General features: G+C 37.6%; 1 protein-coding gene across 1 annotated transcript in view; it reads right to left on the bottom strand.

The window, feature by feature from the left end:
* Positions 1-18753, bottom strand: part of LOC111925299 (dynein axonemal heavy chain 5-like) — a 152215-nt gene that overhangs the window by 50901 nt on the left and 82561 nt on the right. Inside the window, exons 54-62 of the mRNA XM_023921726.2 lie at positions 18439-18645; positions 18109-18351; positions 17278-17432; positions 14945-15609; positions 13468-13748; positions 12883-13098; positions 10146-10313; positions 3068-3286; positions 373-549 (exon numbers count right to left, since the gene is read on the bottom strand). Coding sequence (XP_023777494.2) covers positions 373-549; positions 3068-3286; positions 10146-10313; positions 12883-13098; positions 13468-13748; positions 14945-15609; positions 17278-17432; positions 18109-18351; positions 18439-18645 — 2331 coding nt within the window. The remainder of the gene's footprint in view (positions 1-372; positions 550-3067; positions 3287-10145; positions 10314-12882; positions 13099-13467; positions 13749-14944; positions 15610-17277; positions 17433-18108; positions 18352-18438; positions 18646-18753) is intronic.

Genomic DNA, 18753 nt, shown 5'->3' with positions numbered 1-18753 from the left:
GAAGTGCAAAGGTAATGTTTCCTCTTATGAAAAGGTAAATGTATTCTAAGTTGATAAATTTTACTTTGTTTCCTTTATTATGCTATTTCTCCCAGGGCAGCTGACTTCAGACAGCATTTCTCTCTCAGATTTGTCCAAGCAGCGTCCTACATACCAATTGTGAAATGTCTGACAGTATAAAGAGGAATTTAAAATGTATTGGTTTAGAAGCTCAGTTGTCAACTGTTCATATTTTTTATTTATTAAAAATTTGATTGAATATGACAGACTGTATATAATCTTCCAATTATGTACTTTTCTAGAATGAAATGCTCCGCATGTAATTTTTCAGCAAGGCAAAGAATAAGGTCAGAACAAAACATGAACACTTACTTTACTATATGGAATCTTGCTATTGTCCATCTCTTTCTTCCACATTTGGAGTAGCAAATTCCTGTACTCCTGATTGAAAGGTCCAGAGTAAGAGAGAAATCCGGTGGCCAGAAGAACATTCCCCACCAAATTAATAATTTGATTTTGAAAGTTTTTGCTGCTTGCTGTCCAACGAAGCTGTATGTAAAATATTAAAAAGAAGTTAGCTTGAGCAGACACAAAATTAACACAAACATCTAACTTAAAAATTTATCTCTTTATGTTAAGTGATTTTTCTTCAAAACTGGAGTTCCTGTTCCTGGATTCCTTTAAATCATTCTTTTCAGAAGTAGAAGTTTGGAAGTGATGGCAACCACCTGACCAAGTGGAGAAAAAGCATCTTTGAGACCAAGCTGGTCAAACTGGTAAGAGCTTTAAAGGAGGAACGAAGTGGCAGGCAGAGGAGGACCAAAAGTCATGTGAGGAAGTGGAGGACTAGGCTGGCAAACAAAATGTGTGGGATGAGATTAACTGTAGGGACATTGTAATCAGCAAAACAGGTCTAACAGAGGACCACCCTAAGGATACCCACATAAAGGTGTCCACCAGACAGAATGGTGGGGACAGCTTTTCATACTGCTTATAGAAATTAATTATCACAGCTGGGCACCTTTCTGAAGTGTTTCTACATGAATGTGCACAGCATGGAGAACAAAAGAGGACTCTGCATGTGGTTGTAGAGTCATGATATGATGGGGATTATGGGAACATGGTGGAAAGTCATCCACAACTGGAGAGCTGCACCAGCTGTCCATGGGCTTGTTAGGAAGGGCAGGTTGGGAAGGTCAGAAGAGAGGTTTTCATCCATCTGAGAGAGCAGTGAAATGCATGTGTCCAGCATGGGAGCCTTGAGGATGGACAATATTCCATTTGGGAGCTTATGAGTTAGCATCAGAAGGAAGATCAACATGGGAGATGTGTCTGTCTATCACAGACAACGTGATTAACAGGAAAAAGATGAGGGCTTTTTCAGACAGGGGAAGAAACCTTGCATCCACAGGCCTTGGGCTACATGGGGAATTTCAACAACCCAGTATCTAATGGGGCAACACAGAAACACAAGCAATCTTGAGGTTTTAAGGAAGGCATTGACAAAATTCTCAACACAGTCAAGTGAGGATTTAAGGAGGGAAAGGCAGTTTGCTTAACGTCAAACTTGCAGATAAAGAATTGATCGGGTATATAAAATCTGGGGGCAGCCTTGGCTGTTTAGCCCTGAACACAGAGAGTGCAGGGCGAACTTGTATCCATGTATCTATGTGTACAATTACATGATGGGTGTAAAGAGGAAGATGCCAGATGTTTTTTTCACTGGTACTCTGTGAAATGACAAGGGGCAATGAACACAAATTGGAAAATTAGAAATTCTAATTCAATACACAAAAAGTCATTTTATTTCAGTGACAGTGGTCAAAAACTGAAATAGGTTGAAAGGGGAAGTTGTGGAATCCTTGAAGATATTCGAAACCCAGCCAACAAATACCCTGGGCCTTGAGTAGAGGGGAAGGAGGGATGTGTATTTTGGGTTAGATCATCTTCAAAGGTCCCTTCCAATTTCAATTATTCTATGATTCTGAAATTTCATAACTATTATTTTTTAATGTATTTAAAAATTTAAAAATAATAAACTAATATTTTTATTTATTCCTTCCTTTACAGATTCCCTTACAATCACTCTGCATGCAATCTGGATCAGGACTTACATGCTTCAAGTTTAGAAAACACACATTTAACCCAGTGTCAGTTTTGCCCAATACTCCAAGTGTCATACGAAGTTTTTAAATTTTTTGTCTGAATTTTCAAAAGTAGAGTGGAATAACAGCTCTTACATGACCTCATAGAACAAGGCTTCAGAGAACCCACAATAAGACATTATAATTTCCTATTTTTTGTGTTGCTTTTAAGTTTAGAAAAAATATGATAAAGCATCTAAGATTTCTGACTGATGTAATTTGAAGGGAAACTATGCAAAGAAGTACTGAAGTCCTGGTCTCAGAGGACACAATGAAGTTAGAAGTAAAAACTCTCATTAATTCTGACTTTGTGTGAAATCCATGAAGGAATTAACAAAGCAAATAATAAGAGAGGAAAAAGAGTATCCCTCTTCCTCCGAAACCCTTCGGACTGAAGCCAGAAAGATCTGCATAGGAAAGGTAAATTTCAAGCTTGGTGCATAATTCTGTAAAATTCTGTAACCCATAATTCTGTAAAAGGCTCCAGTAGAAATCTGAGCTTCAATTATCATTCAGGAAATTAGTCAAGCTTCAAATTTGTATTCTTGTATACTTGGTGAGGAAAAGAGAGTAATCCTTCTTATAAATATTTTAGGGCAATTATTTAGGTTAAGCCTAATTCCTCTTCTTACTAAAGCTAAAGGGAATTTGGCTCCTTGGCTTTAAATATGAACTTTATCCTAATACGAGTCATATGATATAACATAAATCTTCATAGAGAAGAATTAACACAAGAAATTGCTTTACTTTTTAGATACATTAACTTCAAGAAAAACTACCATTCATATAACTAAAAAAAGTTTCATGTGATATCAAGATGTCACCATGCCTTGAATTTTCTGAGCACTCCTACAATCATAATGGAGTTTTCTCAAAACTGCACACCTACTTTGTGCTGGAAACCTACACATGTGTGCTAATACCTTTTCTCCCCCCAGTCCTTCGATCAGAGCCGTGGCATTGTTCATCTTCCTTCGGCACGCCTCAGCATCATCGAGCAAGGCCTGCTTCTCCTTCATAGCAGCATCATACATGGCTTGTACTTCATCCAGTTCCTTTTGCTTCTCATCCAGCTGATTTTGTGCACTATTCAGTTCCATTTGGGCAGCTGAAAGTCTTCCTTCTTGCAAAGCTAAATTTGCCTACAGATATTTGAAAGTAAAGAGTAGTTAATACTTATTTTTTGGCAGAAGTAAATTACATTCATTTAGTGGCACATACTGTACTGTGTTTGGTACTTTTAAAAATAATACATTTTAAGATGACAGAATTTTTTTCTTTTCTTTTTACTTCTGGAACAGAAGCATAGCATTGAAGTTATTTAAGACAATCTTAAGATGTTTTAATAATATTTTCAGAATGTTCTATTGAGCACACAATGACCAATGATTTTAAATCGCAATACACTTGAAATAGCTGTATACTAGACATATGAGGCCACATATACAATGGGTTACCTTATATATATGCCTCCTGTAATACATTCACAGTGCAAAAAAAATTTTATATTGTCTTCATTAATTATTCAATAATAAAAATTATAATAGAAACTACTCTTCTGCTCTCTTTTTCCATCAATTACTTCTACAACAAAAATACAACAAATGTTCCTCCTCTGGAAAGTAAAACTCTAGAGACTTTTTTTCTGGAGACATATCTCTGTAAATTTGCATGATGACTTACCAGTCATTTAAATGTGGCCTCTTAACTTTTATACTCCTAACAGGGTTGAAAAAAATATTCTGTGAATTCAGAATGTATTTCCATATACATTTGCAAAGGATTAGAGCCTGACAAATTTCTTATGAAATTCACACTTACAGATAAAGGTTGCTTCCATTTACTCTGAATATTTAAAAGAGCTTGTTTAAATACCATGTATCTTATTTCTGTTTTTTTCTTCTATAAGAGTTATGAAGATGGAAACCAAAAATCTGTAAAATCTGTTTTATTACGAATATGAAACTTGACGCTCGCATTACATCACACCAGAAGAATAGCAGTAGAAACATCTCTCCAAAGAGGTAACTCCTAGTTAACAATATAACCATGGGTTGGGGTCTGGTCTATTTTAAAAAAGTGGTTTGTAAGCAGGGAATTAGAGAAACACATATGTATTAATCAACAAAGTAGGTGACTAATATCTATGTACATTTATGTTGCATGCATGTGTATTGGATACAGGTAAATTCCATGTATCTGTGTCATGTATATTAGCAATCTCAGTATATGTACACAGTATATGCTAGAGAATAGCACTGTCAGTAAAATTTCATATACTGTAGCCACCTGCTATGCTGATAGATCCTAGAGATAAAAAAGTATTTTGGAATCCAGATGAACCAATAAAATGTCTGCCTGCAAAAATCATGTAAGAATGCTGAAATATTTTTACCTCACTGTTTATAAAAAAAAACATTAAAGAGCATTGCCTAGAAATAAACACTGCTCAGTCTGTGAGTCTTGATTAAACCCAGCTAAGCAGATTGTGGAACAATTGCTGTTGTGTTTTAGTGAATCTTGGACCACTGGGCAAAGTTCCAACTGCAAAGGAGTTTTTAGGAGGTGGAATAGTATTACTGTGCCCTGCACCGGGCGAAAAGGTAAGATACAAGAGACAGAGATACTGCAGGGTTCCTTGTGCACCTGAATAAGAAAGGCCTGACAACAGATGGCTTAAAAAGACAACTGCCTTAAAAAGATTCATAAGAAGAAAACAAACAGTGAGTAAACTTTACACCACTTCAAATGCTGGGCACCCCACATTCATGCAGCATCAGAGAGAATGAGGATAATTTTGCCTATAGCATCCTGTGCAGAGCAGATCCTGCCCATGAAGAGAAAACTTTCTCTTTCGACCATTCAAACTACCTTAAACACCTCTTATTATTCTGTCTTATTAAAGCAGATGCCTCATTTAGCCATCTGCTGTCAGGCCTTTGTCAGATCCAAAAGGATACCTGCATCAGCCCTCTTCTACCTCCCCCCACCACCTTCCCTACTGTAGAGCATCCTTGTATCCTTAAATACTCTGGATTTAAAATGGGAGTCAAAAAATATTATGACATACTGTTTCAGTCCCAGCTGACCATTGCTAAGGTTACACAGGAAACAAGATCCTTGGAGGGCTGTGATGAACAGCCTTGGCAGAACAGCTGGAAAAACAGAGAACTTACACCTGGCTGTGTGGATTCATATAACACCTTGACATTTATCACAGCAGGATATGAACTTCAATGGAAAAGGATGGGCATGTGAATTCCCAATACATATGAAAAATGATGCCTTGTAAATATGAAAAGTAGGTCTCTGTGCAGCAATAAGCTGTCCAGAAAAGTGCAAAAACAGACTTCCCCATTCTTAAAAACTCTTAAAAGATTATCAGCTTTGAATATGTAGGGACAGCAAAGCAGTATTTCAGAGATGAGTACAAAAAAAAGTATATTGTATTCTAACCTGAAAAAAATCTCTAAAATTATTTACACAAAACTACAGATTTTCTGGAAGATGACCTATAATAAGAAACTACTTTACAGACAATTTGACCAGAATTCTCAGCCAATTTAAGGGTAATCATAACAAAATATAAGACATTATAATACTAGTTTGATTTACAGGCTTCTTGATCATATGTGATGAGCACAGGTTGGTTGCATGAAACTGACAGCCAACATACCATGATGACCAACCTATGTGATTTCTGAAGGCAGAAACACTACTTGTTTCAGATGACCCTTTGAAATCATCACTATTCACTTTCTCCCTGTTTTTTTACCCCAAACTGGAGTTTTCAAAATTTCATGGGTACAAACACGGTTTTTGTATTGACATCACTGGCAGGTTGGCTGGCAGCCTCCCGTATAGAGCTCTGCCATGAAGGCAGGAGGCAAGTTCTGCTGCCAAAGAGAATCTTCTGCACAAGAAGACTATTACAGCTGCAATCAGCTCCAAACAAACATCTCCAGCCAATATTAGGCAGGAAGGAAATATGTTTCCCAGCCACTAAGAACCACTGTGGCCTTTCTAATTTTAGTGGCATTGCTCTGTGAACAAGCTTCACACCCTTCATTTCATCCCTCTGAATTACGCAGCAAAGCAAGGATACACAATTTGTTCCAGATGGATGCAGAGTGAAAGCCTGAATAAATGGATTTTATGCAGATGAATTGCGAGGATTTAAGACATGAGGTCTGCGCTCCTGGAGAAGTGATGCTATGCTGGGCTCATGTGAGAACAGCAGCTTCAGCTTTCCTTGCCTTTGGCATTGTGGGGAACCAGACAGACAATCCTCTCAACACCAGCTCCAGCCAGTGCTGCTACCTGCTCTCTGCATCTGTCTGCGTGGGGCAGGTACAGAGGCAGCACCTGCACCAACAAGGGCCACAGCCTAAAGAGCTAAGCAGCTGTTTTGCCTTCTTCCAAGCTGCCCTCAGAGAGGACTACATAGCAGGTGTTGAGATGTTCCTGCCCCTTTTCAGATTTTTTCGTTCCACACAAAAACAGAACAAATACATAGTTACAGTCACAGCTATACTCTTAAATGTAACATGCACGGGACCTTTCTCTGGTACTGAGGTTAACCAGCATGCAAAACCTCACATTAAACTCTCCCAGACTCTAAAACAGTGTGACTGCATGTTGACAGCCTTGTGGAAATGGCTCTTGGACCAGGCTAGAACCTGAAAGGTGCCCAGAGACTACTGAAAAATGCTGTTTAGCCAAGACCAAATCCACACTGGAGATAATTCTAACAATTTACCAGTGTAAATGATCACTTTCCAGGGCCTAGAAAAATTCACTAGTACTGTTTAATTTATTAGCATTGACATAGGCATTAAGTTTCTTACTGAATTATTGCAAACTCAGTTTTGCAAAGTAACGAGTATATCTGACCCTGATCCAAGGGAGCAGTTCAATAAAAATGACTTCTCCAACAAAAAAGAAAAGCCCCACACATTTAAAGCTATTCCTGCTCTTGAACAGATTGCCCAGATCAACTCCAAATCACTCTGAAGAGCAACTGCTGCTCAGAAAATTCAGGAAATGCTACTAGGAGAATCCCATTAAAAAAATACTCCAAAACTATAGAGTTCACTACAGGTAAGGATGATTTGGAACTGTCCTAGCACTTCTCTTCTTAAGGAATTTCAGCTTTCAAAGTCCATTGTTCTTACAGTGTTCTTACAGCACTCAGTGATGATGGACTAGGCCAGAAGGCTTCCTGCACTTGGGCTCTGTGACTCCGCTGCTGACCTGGAGATGTGCTAAGTGCTCATCTTTGCCTTTTGCTTCAGTCCTGGTCTGGGCACACAGCATCTGATTGAAAACTCTTCATGGAAATGTAGTCTGAAAACTGCCCCTGTCCCAGATTACTGCAGATTTTTCCTATAAACGCTCAGTTGTTTTTGGATCAACTTTCCCAGAGACTCAATATCATGATACACTTGTATCCCCCATTACTTAGGGAAAGATTGTAAAAAAGGCAATGACGTACACAGATTTTGCAGACTTTCCAAAAACAGTGTTTTTACCTCCCCAATACAAATTTTAAAAAAATACATACATTTATACATGCACATATGCATACACATATACATACGTACACATGCAAACAGATCCATGCAAGAGTGACATTAATAAAATCTTGGGCTCACTTTCTTTGCTATCACTGACCATTTTTTGGGATTAAAAAATATCCCTTATCAACTTCTCACAGTCTGTACTATCTAGTGAAAGACTTTCCATATTTTCCGTTCAGTTACATGTCCTGACCTCACTCTGTTTTTTTAGGTGATCTAATCCTCCCCTTCACCCCCACAAAGTATTTGCTTTCCTTCTACAGTTATTGTGGGCCTTGAACTCAGACATGCATGCTTGTTTTCCTGCCCAGTGGGCATCACCTTGTCAAGGACATGCTTATTTAAATGGACAACTATCAAATTTCAACACTCCTTCACTATTACCTTTTCTTCAGGTGCAAGATTTCCTTTCATTGCCTGCTATGGGTTTTAGTTCAGCATGGAGACAAATGAAAGTAGAAAAGACAATAAGGTCTCATACTTAAAACTGAGTTTGGCAGGGACAATCCTCAATATCAAGAAGAATTTATAAACTGTAAACAAACTTCCCTTGATCACCATAAGAACCTAAGGAGAACTTAATGAAAGTCACTGGAGACATCCTTAAGGGAAATTGTACTCCTATACACAGTATTTTAATTGGAGGCTAATAGTATCACAGCAAAAGTCAGGGCTTCTCCATTCTGCTCTCGTATTCTTCAAATAATGGATAAGGAGCAGATGGTGTTTCAAAATTCTCAGGTTAATACAGCAGGCTAGTTTACTGGGGAGCAATCTGGGGAGCAAGCAGATCCTCGTGCTGAAGGTTTACAGGAAAATCTAACTAAAGACCCTTGGGTTGCAGGTCATTTATCTAAAGAATGCCAGTATCCATTCCTAGGAACTGGGTAATTTTTGCACATTGTACTTACTAAAATAGAAGTCGCTATTAATTAGTTTTCACAGATTGTCATATTTAAAATAAATGAGGCAATGAGTTTCACTTAAGACGCAATTTTAAAATATATTGAATCCATTTTGCAGGTGTTGAAGGGGATTTATATCCTAAAACAGCAGTTTGGATAAAGCAGCTTGATTAATTCATTCAGTAAACCTGCTTTTAGCACTGGATGGATTAGCCTGGGTTAGCACTTTATGCCATTTAATTGTACATTTATTTTCAATTATTTTCTTAGCATCACTCCACTGCTTCCTGCAATATCTCTTGCATACTTTAAACACTTCCTCCCTCTCTCTGTCATCTTCAGTTTTTAAAATATTTGTGACTGTTGCTATACCTAACAATAGGCACCGCTTTGCCAAGATATGTATGTTTCATTTTTTATCAGCTACAGTGTGACAAGAATGCAAATACTTTAACACAAAGCTAAATTTATATGTAATCCTAAATCATATATATTCAAATAAAAACTACAAGAGCACGTTTGCAACTTTAAGGGTTGCATTTGCATATAAAGCCACTATTTCCCCCAGGTCTTGCTCCCTTTTATAGCTCTCAACAGTAACGTTTCAAATTCTGGTTTCATTAGTGAACACCCCATTATTTGAAAAGGAAATAGCTACTTATATATCACAAAAATATAGCATTCTCTTGAGTTACTTGAATAAAAAAAAATATGCTTCAAACATATTTGAATCAGATCTGTCTAGGTATGCTGAAAGATTGTGCCAAGAGTTTGACTGTACCATTGATACAGTGGCTTATTCAGTAGCAAACCAAACACAAGTGCAGTGGAAGCATAACGGATTGGATGTATTCCTTCAGAAAAGAGCCATGAAACTCACCGTGGGAGCAATGACTACAAATCATTACATAAATATGCAAAGTCCCTTCTTTTCAATATGGTCATAAATGGAACATTTCCAAGACAATAAAGCTATCTGTAGGAATGCACACAAGGCTGGCTGATCCCTTTCTACTTTAGTCCAATGTTTCAACAGAGTTCCACACCTCACAACTACTTTCTTTATTACGTATGTACACTTCCATGTAGTAGCTTGAAACTCCAAAATTTTTTTAGGGAGATGAATTACAGCTAAGTTCCTTAAAGAATGCTTCTGTGCCAAGACTGGTCTCTTCCAGATTCTACCATGACCACAATGAGAAGGTTCCTTCCCAGACCAGTAGGACTGAGGAGTTTTCTTGAAGCCATAGTGCCTGGCACCCACTCTGAGGACAGAAAAGGTATCATTACCTCCCACGTACAGCTAGACTGACTCTCACTGTCTTCACACAAGTAACAAGGTAGTTGTGTGTAAGGGGAAAAAGTTTCCAGGACATATTAAACCTCTGTGTGCTTGATTTAACAACCAGGTGTGAAGAAATAAGAATCTCTTTTTTAGCCAAAATAATATGACATATTTTTTTTCCACTTGACCATATTGATCTCTCAAAAAAAATCTAATTATCAATACAAAATACCTTAAGAGGAAGAACTTCTTTATTAATACCGTAGAAGTAAGCCATTGCTTGTGTCCATGAGCAAAGACCTGCTACATTTCCACACACTTTTTTAGCATTCTCAAGATTATAATCCTCCATATCCAAATAAGGCTCTAAAAGTTCCACAGTTTCTTCTGTAATTGAATCCTAGTCAATGGAAAGGAAAAAATATTTTTTAAAATGGGTTTTTGAATAAGGTCTGCTTCACAGCAATATTTTTATTTTAAAGCCAAGGGGTATCACTTCTTATGGAATAAATCGACAAAGCAACACGGTTGCCTTTCACTCTTATAAAGTAGTTTTTATATTTTATATTTTTTATATTAGTAGTTTTTGTGAACTCTTGAAAATAACTCTTACTTCCGTTGCAACAGATTGACTTGAGTTGGCATTTAATATCCCTATTTGACACATAAGATTTCCGTAGCTACATGACAATTTAAGCTGTTCTATGTTATTGCTGGTAAAACACTGCACCTTCTTCCCTTTCCCCCTCCATCAGATGTCCTCACCCCATTTTTAATACCCTCACCAATGCTCAGTGACCTAATTTGTAAACTGACAGAAATATAAGTCAGAAATCTACTGATTAATTTTCTTCTGGTTTAGCTCCATAAACAGGCTCACCGTGGCATCAGACAGTGTGAACACAGCTGAAGGAACCAAACATGCAGCTTTCAGAAGGAAAAGGGTGAAACTGCAAGGCACAGTCTTCACTGAAGCTAACCCTTTTCCTTAACCATAAAAGAAATTTCTTTCAGCTGTTATTCTAACCCCAGTTTTACTTCCCCCCTTTCACAATCTGCTGAGAACATGAAAAGCCAGATCTTTGAAGATGGTGGTTAATCTATAATTATGTAAGTGTCAGAAGAAAATGGAATTCATCTCCTCGAGCAAGGCAGAAAGTAGAAGAGCTTATACAGGCTAAAAATGACTGCTTAACAATAGACATCTTACGAATCTTCCCCTTTTTTGGCAATGTATTAATGCCTTTCTTTTAATGCATCTAAAAATCATCCCCCATTCATACTGCCAAGCAATTTACCCTTTTCTTGTTTTTCTGCACAGCAGAAAGGACTGCCTTGTACTTATCAGATCCTTAGCTACTCTAATAAAAAAAAGATATTCTCTATATTACTTCCCAGATCAGCCATGGTGGTGTTTTCATTATGATCATTTACTAAAATATAAAATAGTGCTGGACAAAAATTTTGACTTTTTTATTCTCCTACTCAAAATAATGAGCTAACAAGCTGGCAAAGGTAAAGCAAAGATTAATCAGCAGTGGCCTAAATCTCTGCTGAAAAGCTTGGAAAATGTAATGCTTTTCCTTTTAAGTAATTAATTTTGAACTCAATGAACTTCTTCATCCACTGATTTTCATCGCCTAAAAAATATTAGGAAAGAACAAAAATCTCACAAACAAGTAAGCTGCGTAGTCTACTCAGAGCTCCAGACACAATGAGCTTTCTTGTCATGTACACCCAAAACAAGAAATGGGACAGGAGGACAGCATGTGAAGGACTCATCAAGAAGTCAAGTAGTCCAGTATTCTGAACCCCACATTCATTGGTATCACTTCCTGCAAGAACTTAGCTCCACAGAAATTGTTCTGACTCATCTAAATTAAATGTGCTGCCAACTACCAGCAGGAATGCATACACTACTAATAAGTGCCAAAACTGGAAGTCTCATTAGACAGAAGCTTGAGTAAGGAGTGCATAATTAGTCCTTGCTATCTTAAAACTAATTTTCTCTTTCTGTTTAGTGAAGATAGCGCTTGGAAAAGTGACCAGAGTGACAGCCCCAGGAAAAAAACTGTCCACAGAGGCAGTGCAAGTTTCCACAATATGGCTCTCTGGGAGAAATGGCTCCTGGGGATAGTGAAAATGATCTTCACAATTAAAACACTCCAGTAGCTTAGAAAAGACATCAGCAAATGCACAGCTAAGTAGATTAAAACATCAGTGTACAAATGAAAGTATGTTCTGCAACATTGCAGAAAAGCCAGTTTTTGCTGAAATCTGCTTGGTCTCTTGAATTATAAAGTTGGGCTATGATTCTGCCATTTCATATTCTTCCCTAGGTCTTTTTCTGGTCCAGCTACCTGTGACAACTTTCTTCTCTTCCCTATAGAGAATTTTCCTTTGTCTCACAGCTCAGTGAACCTTGCTGCAAATCTTTCTGTCCTGACAGAATTAAAATCCTGTTCACTTTTATTTTTCTTACAGTTGATAGTAATATTAATCTTCATTTCACTATTTTTCTAGTGAAAGAACCCCGAAAGTTCCCAAATCATTTCATTACCTTTCCTGCTCACTTTTTTGTTATTTCCTGCTAGCTTCCTAGCAAATTGGAGACAGACAGGCAAACAGGCCTGGTAGCACTGGAGAAGGTGAGCCATTTGAAAAATCAAGAGTGGGCCCTTTTAAGGCAAATTCCTACTTGGAAGCAGGAACTACTTGAATTAGATAACACTAAGCTCCCCAAGATTTGCTCTAGAGCTTTGGATACTTCTATCTGCTAGAAGCCACTGTATGGCCCAGGAGAAAAATTACTGAGATAATGGACCATGAAAATGAAGAAGTATAGTCACAAAGTATCTGCAACTATAGATAGACAAAACTGTTTCAAACTGCCTTTGATGGTAGAAGACACCTTCATAGGAACTCTGAAGACGATCACTGAAGCAGTAGTGCCCCTACTAATTACTTACCTTCTGAAAAGTAAGCAACATGCTAAGAAATCCTGAATTGTTCATTAGTTTCTGAGCCTCAGTCCACGATGGTTTCACACCTGGGCGGTCGTGATCTAGTGTCACTGAGTCTACTTTCCTTTGGAATAAAAGCAGCACGCAGTCCATGATCCGCATTATCAGGTGAGGAGGTTTACCCAGTTTGCGAACAGTTGCAATGTCAGAAGGTTTTATTGTCTGAAAAATTGTAGAAGAAAGTAGTCCATTTATTTAAGCAGTCACATGATTGCAAAGAATTATGTTCTCTTTGGAGGACTGTATATGTAATGCAACTGCTGCAGGTTTGCAGGTCACTCAGAAGCAGTACTGCAGAAAGTCCCTAAAGGTAGTCCTACTCTGTGACTGCTTTATTACCTGACAGTAGAGTACTGCCCATCTTACCTCTTCCCCTTTTCAGTTTTCAGGGTTTTTTCTACAAGGAGTTACAGGCCAGTGCTGTTCTTTCAATCCTCTTTCCCCTCTGTCCCCACATTAGAAGTACAAGCCATATAACTGCACATAAAAATCATTAACTACATGCATGTTCAGAATGTATTTGCTTCTGACCTGCAGTGCTGCCTTAGCTTCTTCCAGTGCAGGTCTTGCAGCTTCAAGCTTCTCTTCTGCTGCTGATTTATCAATGGCAATATCATCCACAATAGCCTGAGCCATGTCTTTTACCATTTGCACCTGCATTTTCACTTTTTCTGCAGCATGGGCTTTCATAGTTACTTCCAATAAAACTTCATCAGCTTTTGTTGAAGCTAAAGCCAAATCTTTCTCCTTCATAGCCAGCTCTTTGGAGAGAAGATTTACAGAAACCTCAGCTTCCATCAGTTTTGCAAGACCTGTGATGGACAAACTCCATTTTAGCAACAGGAAGACCTATGGACAGAGTAACCTCACCAAAGCAATGTGGATATTTAAAATAAGTCACTCAGATTAATACTTAGGAACCCCGGGGACTGATCCTATTGGTTAAACACCAAAATTAAGCAGGGGATTTTTTATTATTTTTTTAATGCATAAAAGCCTTCAGAATCTGTCACTTGATCACTTGTTTATATTCTTATATATGAGATGAGACTAAATATTAAACATACACACAACAAAAAACAATGTGGCAAATTACACTCTCAACAATTGTGTGCGAAATTCCTGAAATCCATGAGATCATAAAAAGTGCTAGGCTGCACTCTGTACAAAACAAAGAAGAGGAACCTGGCAATGAAAGTGAAGACACAAGGAGAGTAGGCTGAGCTTCTAAATTCAACATTACATGAAGGTCCAGATGAGATGGGGGCAAAATCTACAGATTCGTGAGCACTGCAATGCTCCAATAATTTGAACAAATTACGAAAAAATCTCTTAAGTACAAACATCCTCACATATAAATGCATGCATCTAAGTGCATCATATATATCTTCCCAGTTCAAAAAACCCTATATTTGTTCTTCCATACAGCCAGCCACTCTTTACCTTTGGACATATGTGTACATAGGTCAGGTCTCCAATTATCAGTGGTGGGAGAAAAAGCAGTTTAAGTTCACATTCACTTCAAATCAGCATTCAGTTTATGAGATTGCTTAATTGTTTACCATGTATGACCATGTGCAGGGCAATAATTTTGAAATTTTACCTTTGGCATATACCTGTTTCTTTACAAAATTCTTCAGAGGTACTGCATGTGAGCATTTAATTACCTTTTCTCAGACTTACTCTTGGCATGCTTACATGTGAAAAGTAGGAACTCAGTAGTTTTTTTGAAATACATGTCAAAGCAGGAGTTTCAGGCATTTAGCTGCTAACTGATACTATTTCCATTTCCCAAAGTTCTCTTTAATCTGCACATTCATAAAGGTCATTGAAACAAAACCTCTGCATATTTTTTAATCACACACAATACAGATGAAAATATATTTGCCTGCTTCCAAATGAACACAAGCTCACAATCTAAATCCATGATTTTACATCATTTTCTTTAGATTCTTCTAACCCTTTTAAAACAAAGAAAGAAACAAAAATCAAGAAGCTTTTACAGTACCTGTTCTCATGCGTTCAGACAAACTCCCAAGACTGGCAAACTTCTCTTTGTAAATAGCTTTGTAGCCTCCAATGAAGGACAGGTAAGATTTTGGTGTCACAAAAGTTCGTCTCCTATATCGTTCAAAATATTCATCACATTTTTCAGCTACAATATCTTGAATTGTTCCCATGGTGTTAACAACACTCTGCTTCACTTCATCTGTACACTCAATATGGTAAGAAGCTAAAAAATGCTGTGCAACTGCTACGAGAGCATCTTTAGGCCAATGCTGGAACCAGTCCATAGTACAGCCTGAAATCAGACCTGGAAATTTGAGTGCACGAGTTCTGAATTTTTCCCCAACAGGAGAAAAACAAAGAACCACATGGAGGTTATTCCGAACTCGAGCAAGAAAATAATTATAAAGATTTTCCCCAGTGAGACTAAGCCTTGGGTACTCTTTCTTCATTGCTGGAATCAGGTCTTGTGTGATTTCACCTATTTCATCTCGTGCAAAAAGATTTGAGACTTCACCTGAAGCCAAAACATTGTTCATGTACTCAAGAAAAGATTCATCTCTGACTTCATTGTCTGTGAATATAAAGACAACACCCTTTCCTTTTTGCCCAGCAGTGAGGTACAACGTTTTCAGATCATCCAAAAGGTTGTTGGTGGCATATGTTCTGGAACAGAAAAGGGTTAAGGAAAGAGAGAACAAGAATTACAGATCATCTTAGGAGGTATGTATCATTTGGATCGGCTTCCTTACGGCAAGAAAAAAACTCTAGATAAGAAATTTATACCATAGCTCCTGGTTACATTTTTTAGGTTTCTTTTTCTTAAACATTTTCACAAAGTGAATGATCAGTAACATAAATCATGTGAAATGAGGTGAAGTAAATAAAATAATGTGTTGGGAAAAAGTATGGTGAGAGCAGTACTGTATCTAAGGCAATTATGATGCTGTTTTGTATCCCCATGGTTTGTAGACGTAAATTCTTTATTGGAAATAGGCTAATACAGTTGGATTAAGTTGTCAAGTAGGTTCTGATACCTATAACAATTACACAAATACAGCTGGATTATCTTCTGAAGATACTGAGAGCAGGTTAGAGGAAATCATTAAGAGACATGAGAGAATTAAACTGAGGGGTTTATTGTGTTACATGGTTTAAAACTAAAAGAAAGCCCCAGATATGATGTTTGAACATTATCACTTGGGCTGATCAGCTCTTCTGCAAATGGAGATCATGCCTGGTTCTTTTGTTATGTGTCTTATAGCTGGTGCACAAAGTAAGATTCAGTTGAAGACCATGCAAATTCAACTACACATTTCAGATTGTGCAATATAAAATGAAGCAATATTAATATAATGGCAGATTTTGTCCCTAGCCAAGTAAAGCTGAAATTATCAACTTCTTTTCTCTGTAACCAATCTCTTATTTCCAAGAGATTGGAAATAGTAGTAATAATTCATGCAATAAACACACAAACCATTCTTCATATATAAATATGCCACACAGGAAGTGTCCCAATTGTCTTTCAGCTCCATTTAATCTCTGCTCTATAAATACCTGTAAAGCAAGCACTAAAACAATCCAACTCTTCAGTCTGAGTGTGTCAGCTATAGTTATTACAGAGATTTGTGGTATTCTGATAGGAACATAAGAATTTCTCTACTGAGTCAGAATAGCAGTGTATCTGGTTCAATAATCTAACACCAGTTATGGCAAATGATACTTAGAATATGAGCCAGCATCCACTCTTCACTGCTAATTTCATTCTTCCTCCATCCATATTCATTGCCATTATTAGTATTTGCCTAATTAATCTTGGAAATCTAGAAATTCTGTTGTATCAATTTGGGTTTTTTCTTTCCCTCCTTATTTTTGCTCTCAGTGTTCCTTTCTTCTGCTTCTGTGACACAGAAAGAGATTGTGATGTTTTTCTTTATCTTTCCTTTCATCAGAAGCCTCATAACATTACTCATAGACCTGATATGTCTCTCTAAAGAATATTTCTCAGCATTTTAAATAGTTTGCAAAGGAGAATACACTGCTGGTCTTCATTGCTCACCCCTGTAAACTCTATGTCAAAAGAGACACTGAAGGAAGGCAATAGCTACTCCCTTACACTTCAGATTTCTATAAATTACAGAATTCCAGCACTACAAAATATAAAGTCATTGACAGAAATTGTCATAGTGCAGTCTGGCTACATAAGACCAGAAATGTAGTTTACAAAGGGGGATAAAATGTATGAGAGGTTTGCATTGCTTTAAGTTGATTGTGAGGAGTTCATTTCTATGGCAAATTAAGGAGCAAATGTCCATTTACACTGCATTGTGTTACCTTGTTAAAGTAATCTGAAAGCTCTCATATCCAGCAATGTATGATGCTAGTCTGGTCAGACTCTGTTTTCCAGATCCACCCACACCCACCAACAGTGCATTTCCTTGTGGAGTACGAATAATCCGTGATATTTTAATCAAATGGATGATTGCATCCTGTGTATTGAGAGAAAAGGGGAAGAAGAGATGCAAAAATGATGCACTGTATAATCACCTAGAAGCATGTCACCAGGCAACTGCTTCCCAGCAGCTAGATGGCTTCTCTGGAGCCTGTGCCAAAGGCTCGGTCTTGTACTCATCAAAATCAACAGGAGACTTCCCCCTGACTTCAGTGGACAGCAGGGCTAGCCCAAGAGAAATGCCCTTGTATCAAGCTTGTATGAAGCACTGTCATATGTGCAGTTTGTCATCAGCAGAGCTGAGGGCATGCCCCTTAGGGGACAGAAGGAAAAGCAGAAAGAACTCCTCTAGCCTTCTAGCTGACCTATTTAGAAGCTCTCTACACAGACTGACAAAAATAAAATACTAGTGCACTGTAGGCATTTCTTATTTGACTACTGTAGTTATCTTGGGAAGAGAATTAATCTGAAATGCCCTGAAATTCAATCAAACCACCCAATCTAAGGTTGAAGAAAGCATTCTGCACCAAGACCTTTGACAAGGAGGTGACTTTCAGGAAAGCAAGATGATACTCACAGTGTGCACTGTATAAACAACCTAGTTGTTCTGAGCCATCTCCAAAATAACGTGATAGAACCACACAAGATCTATGTATCACTAAGTGCAAAAGACCAGGCACTTTCTGTATTAATACAATTACAAGCAGTAATACCTTGAAAAATACTAAATCCATCTTTGATCCTCTGACAGTTTCATTGTACTGTTGCATGAACATCTGCAATCTTTCAGCCAAGTAATCCAAAGATGGGATAAGCTCATAAATTTTAGGAGCCTTCAACTCTGCATCATCAGGTTCATCTCCAGCAGCCTCCGGGACATCACGCAAGAAATCCACAAAGTATAATTCTGTGCATTTATCTCCAAACAGATTTTGACCATGTTGCTCAGAAATAATCTACAACAACATATTAAAGATTGCTTTAGTAATGAAAAGTGCCATTGGCCTCTTTCTGTGGCAAATACTAAAATACTATTTGCTTACCTTCCTCATCATATCTTCAAACCAGTCTTTATCGCTTTGGCTGATGAACCTGTCTGCAATAACACGTCGACACTCATGTTGGAATAAGGCTACCAAAACACTGATGCTCTGGCAGACATCAGAAGTAACTGTAAGAATTCCTTGCCAAATACGACTGAGGTCTCGTAAATTGAAGATGTAATGAAATTTAGCTGGAGTTGGTAACATCTACAAAATAATGTCATGAAATATATTCAAATAACTGCTAAATTAAAATAAAAATAAAAAAAATCTACTAAATTGAACGTTGAATTCAATTGAATTGAATTCTACTAA

This window comes from Cyanistes caeruleus, chromosome 1, assembly GCF_971803275.1.
Source record: "Cyanistes caeruleus chromosome 1, bCyaCae1.hap1.1, whole genome shotgun sequence".
Taxonomy (NCBI): domain Eukaryota; kingdom Metazoa; phylum Chordata; class Aves; order Passeriformes; family Paridae; genus Cyanistes; species Cyanistes caeruleus.
Note: the sequence above shows the minus strand (reverse complement) of the source record. Positions and strands in the feature narration are given on the sequence as shown.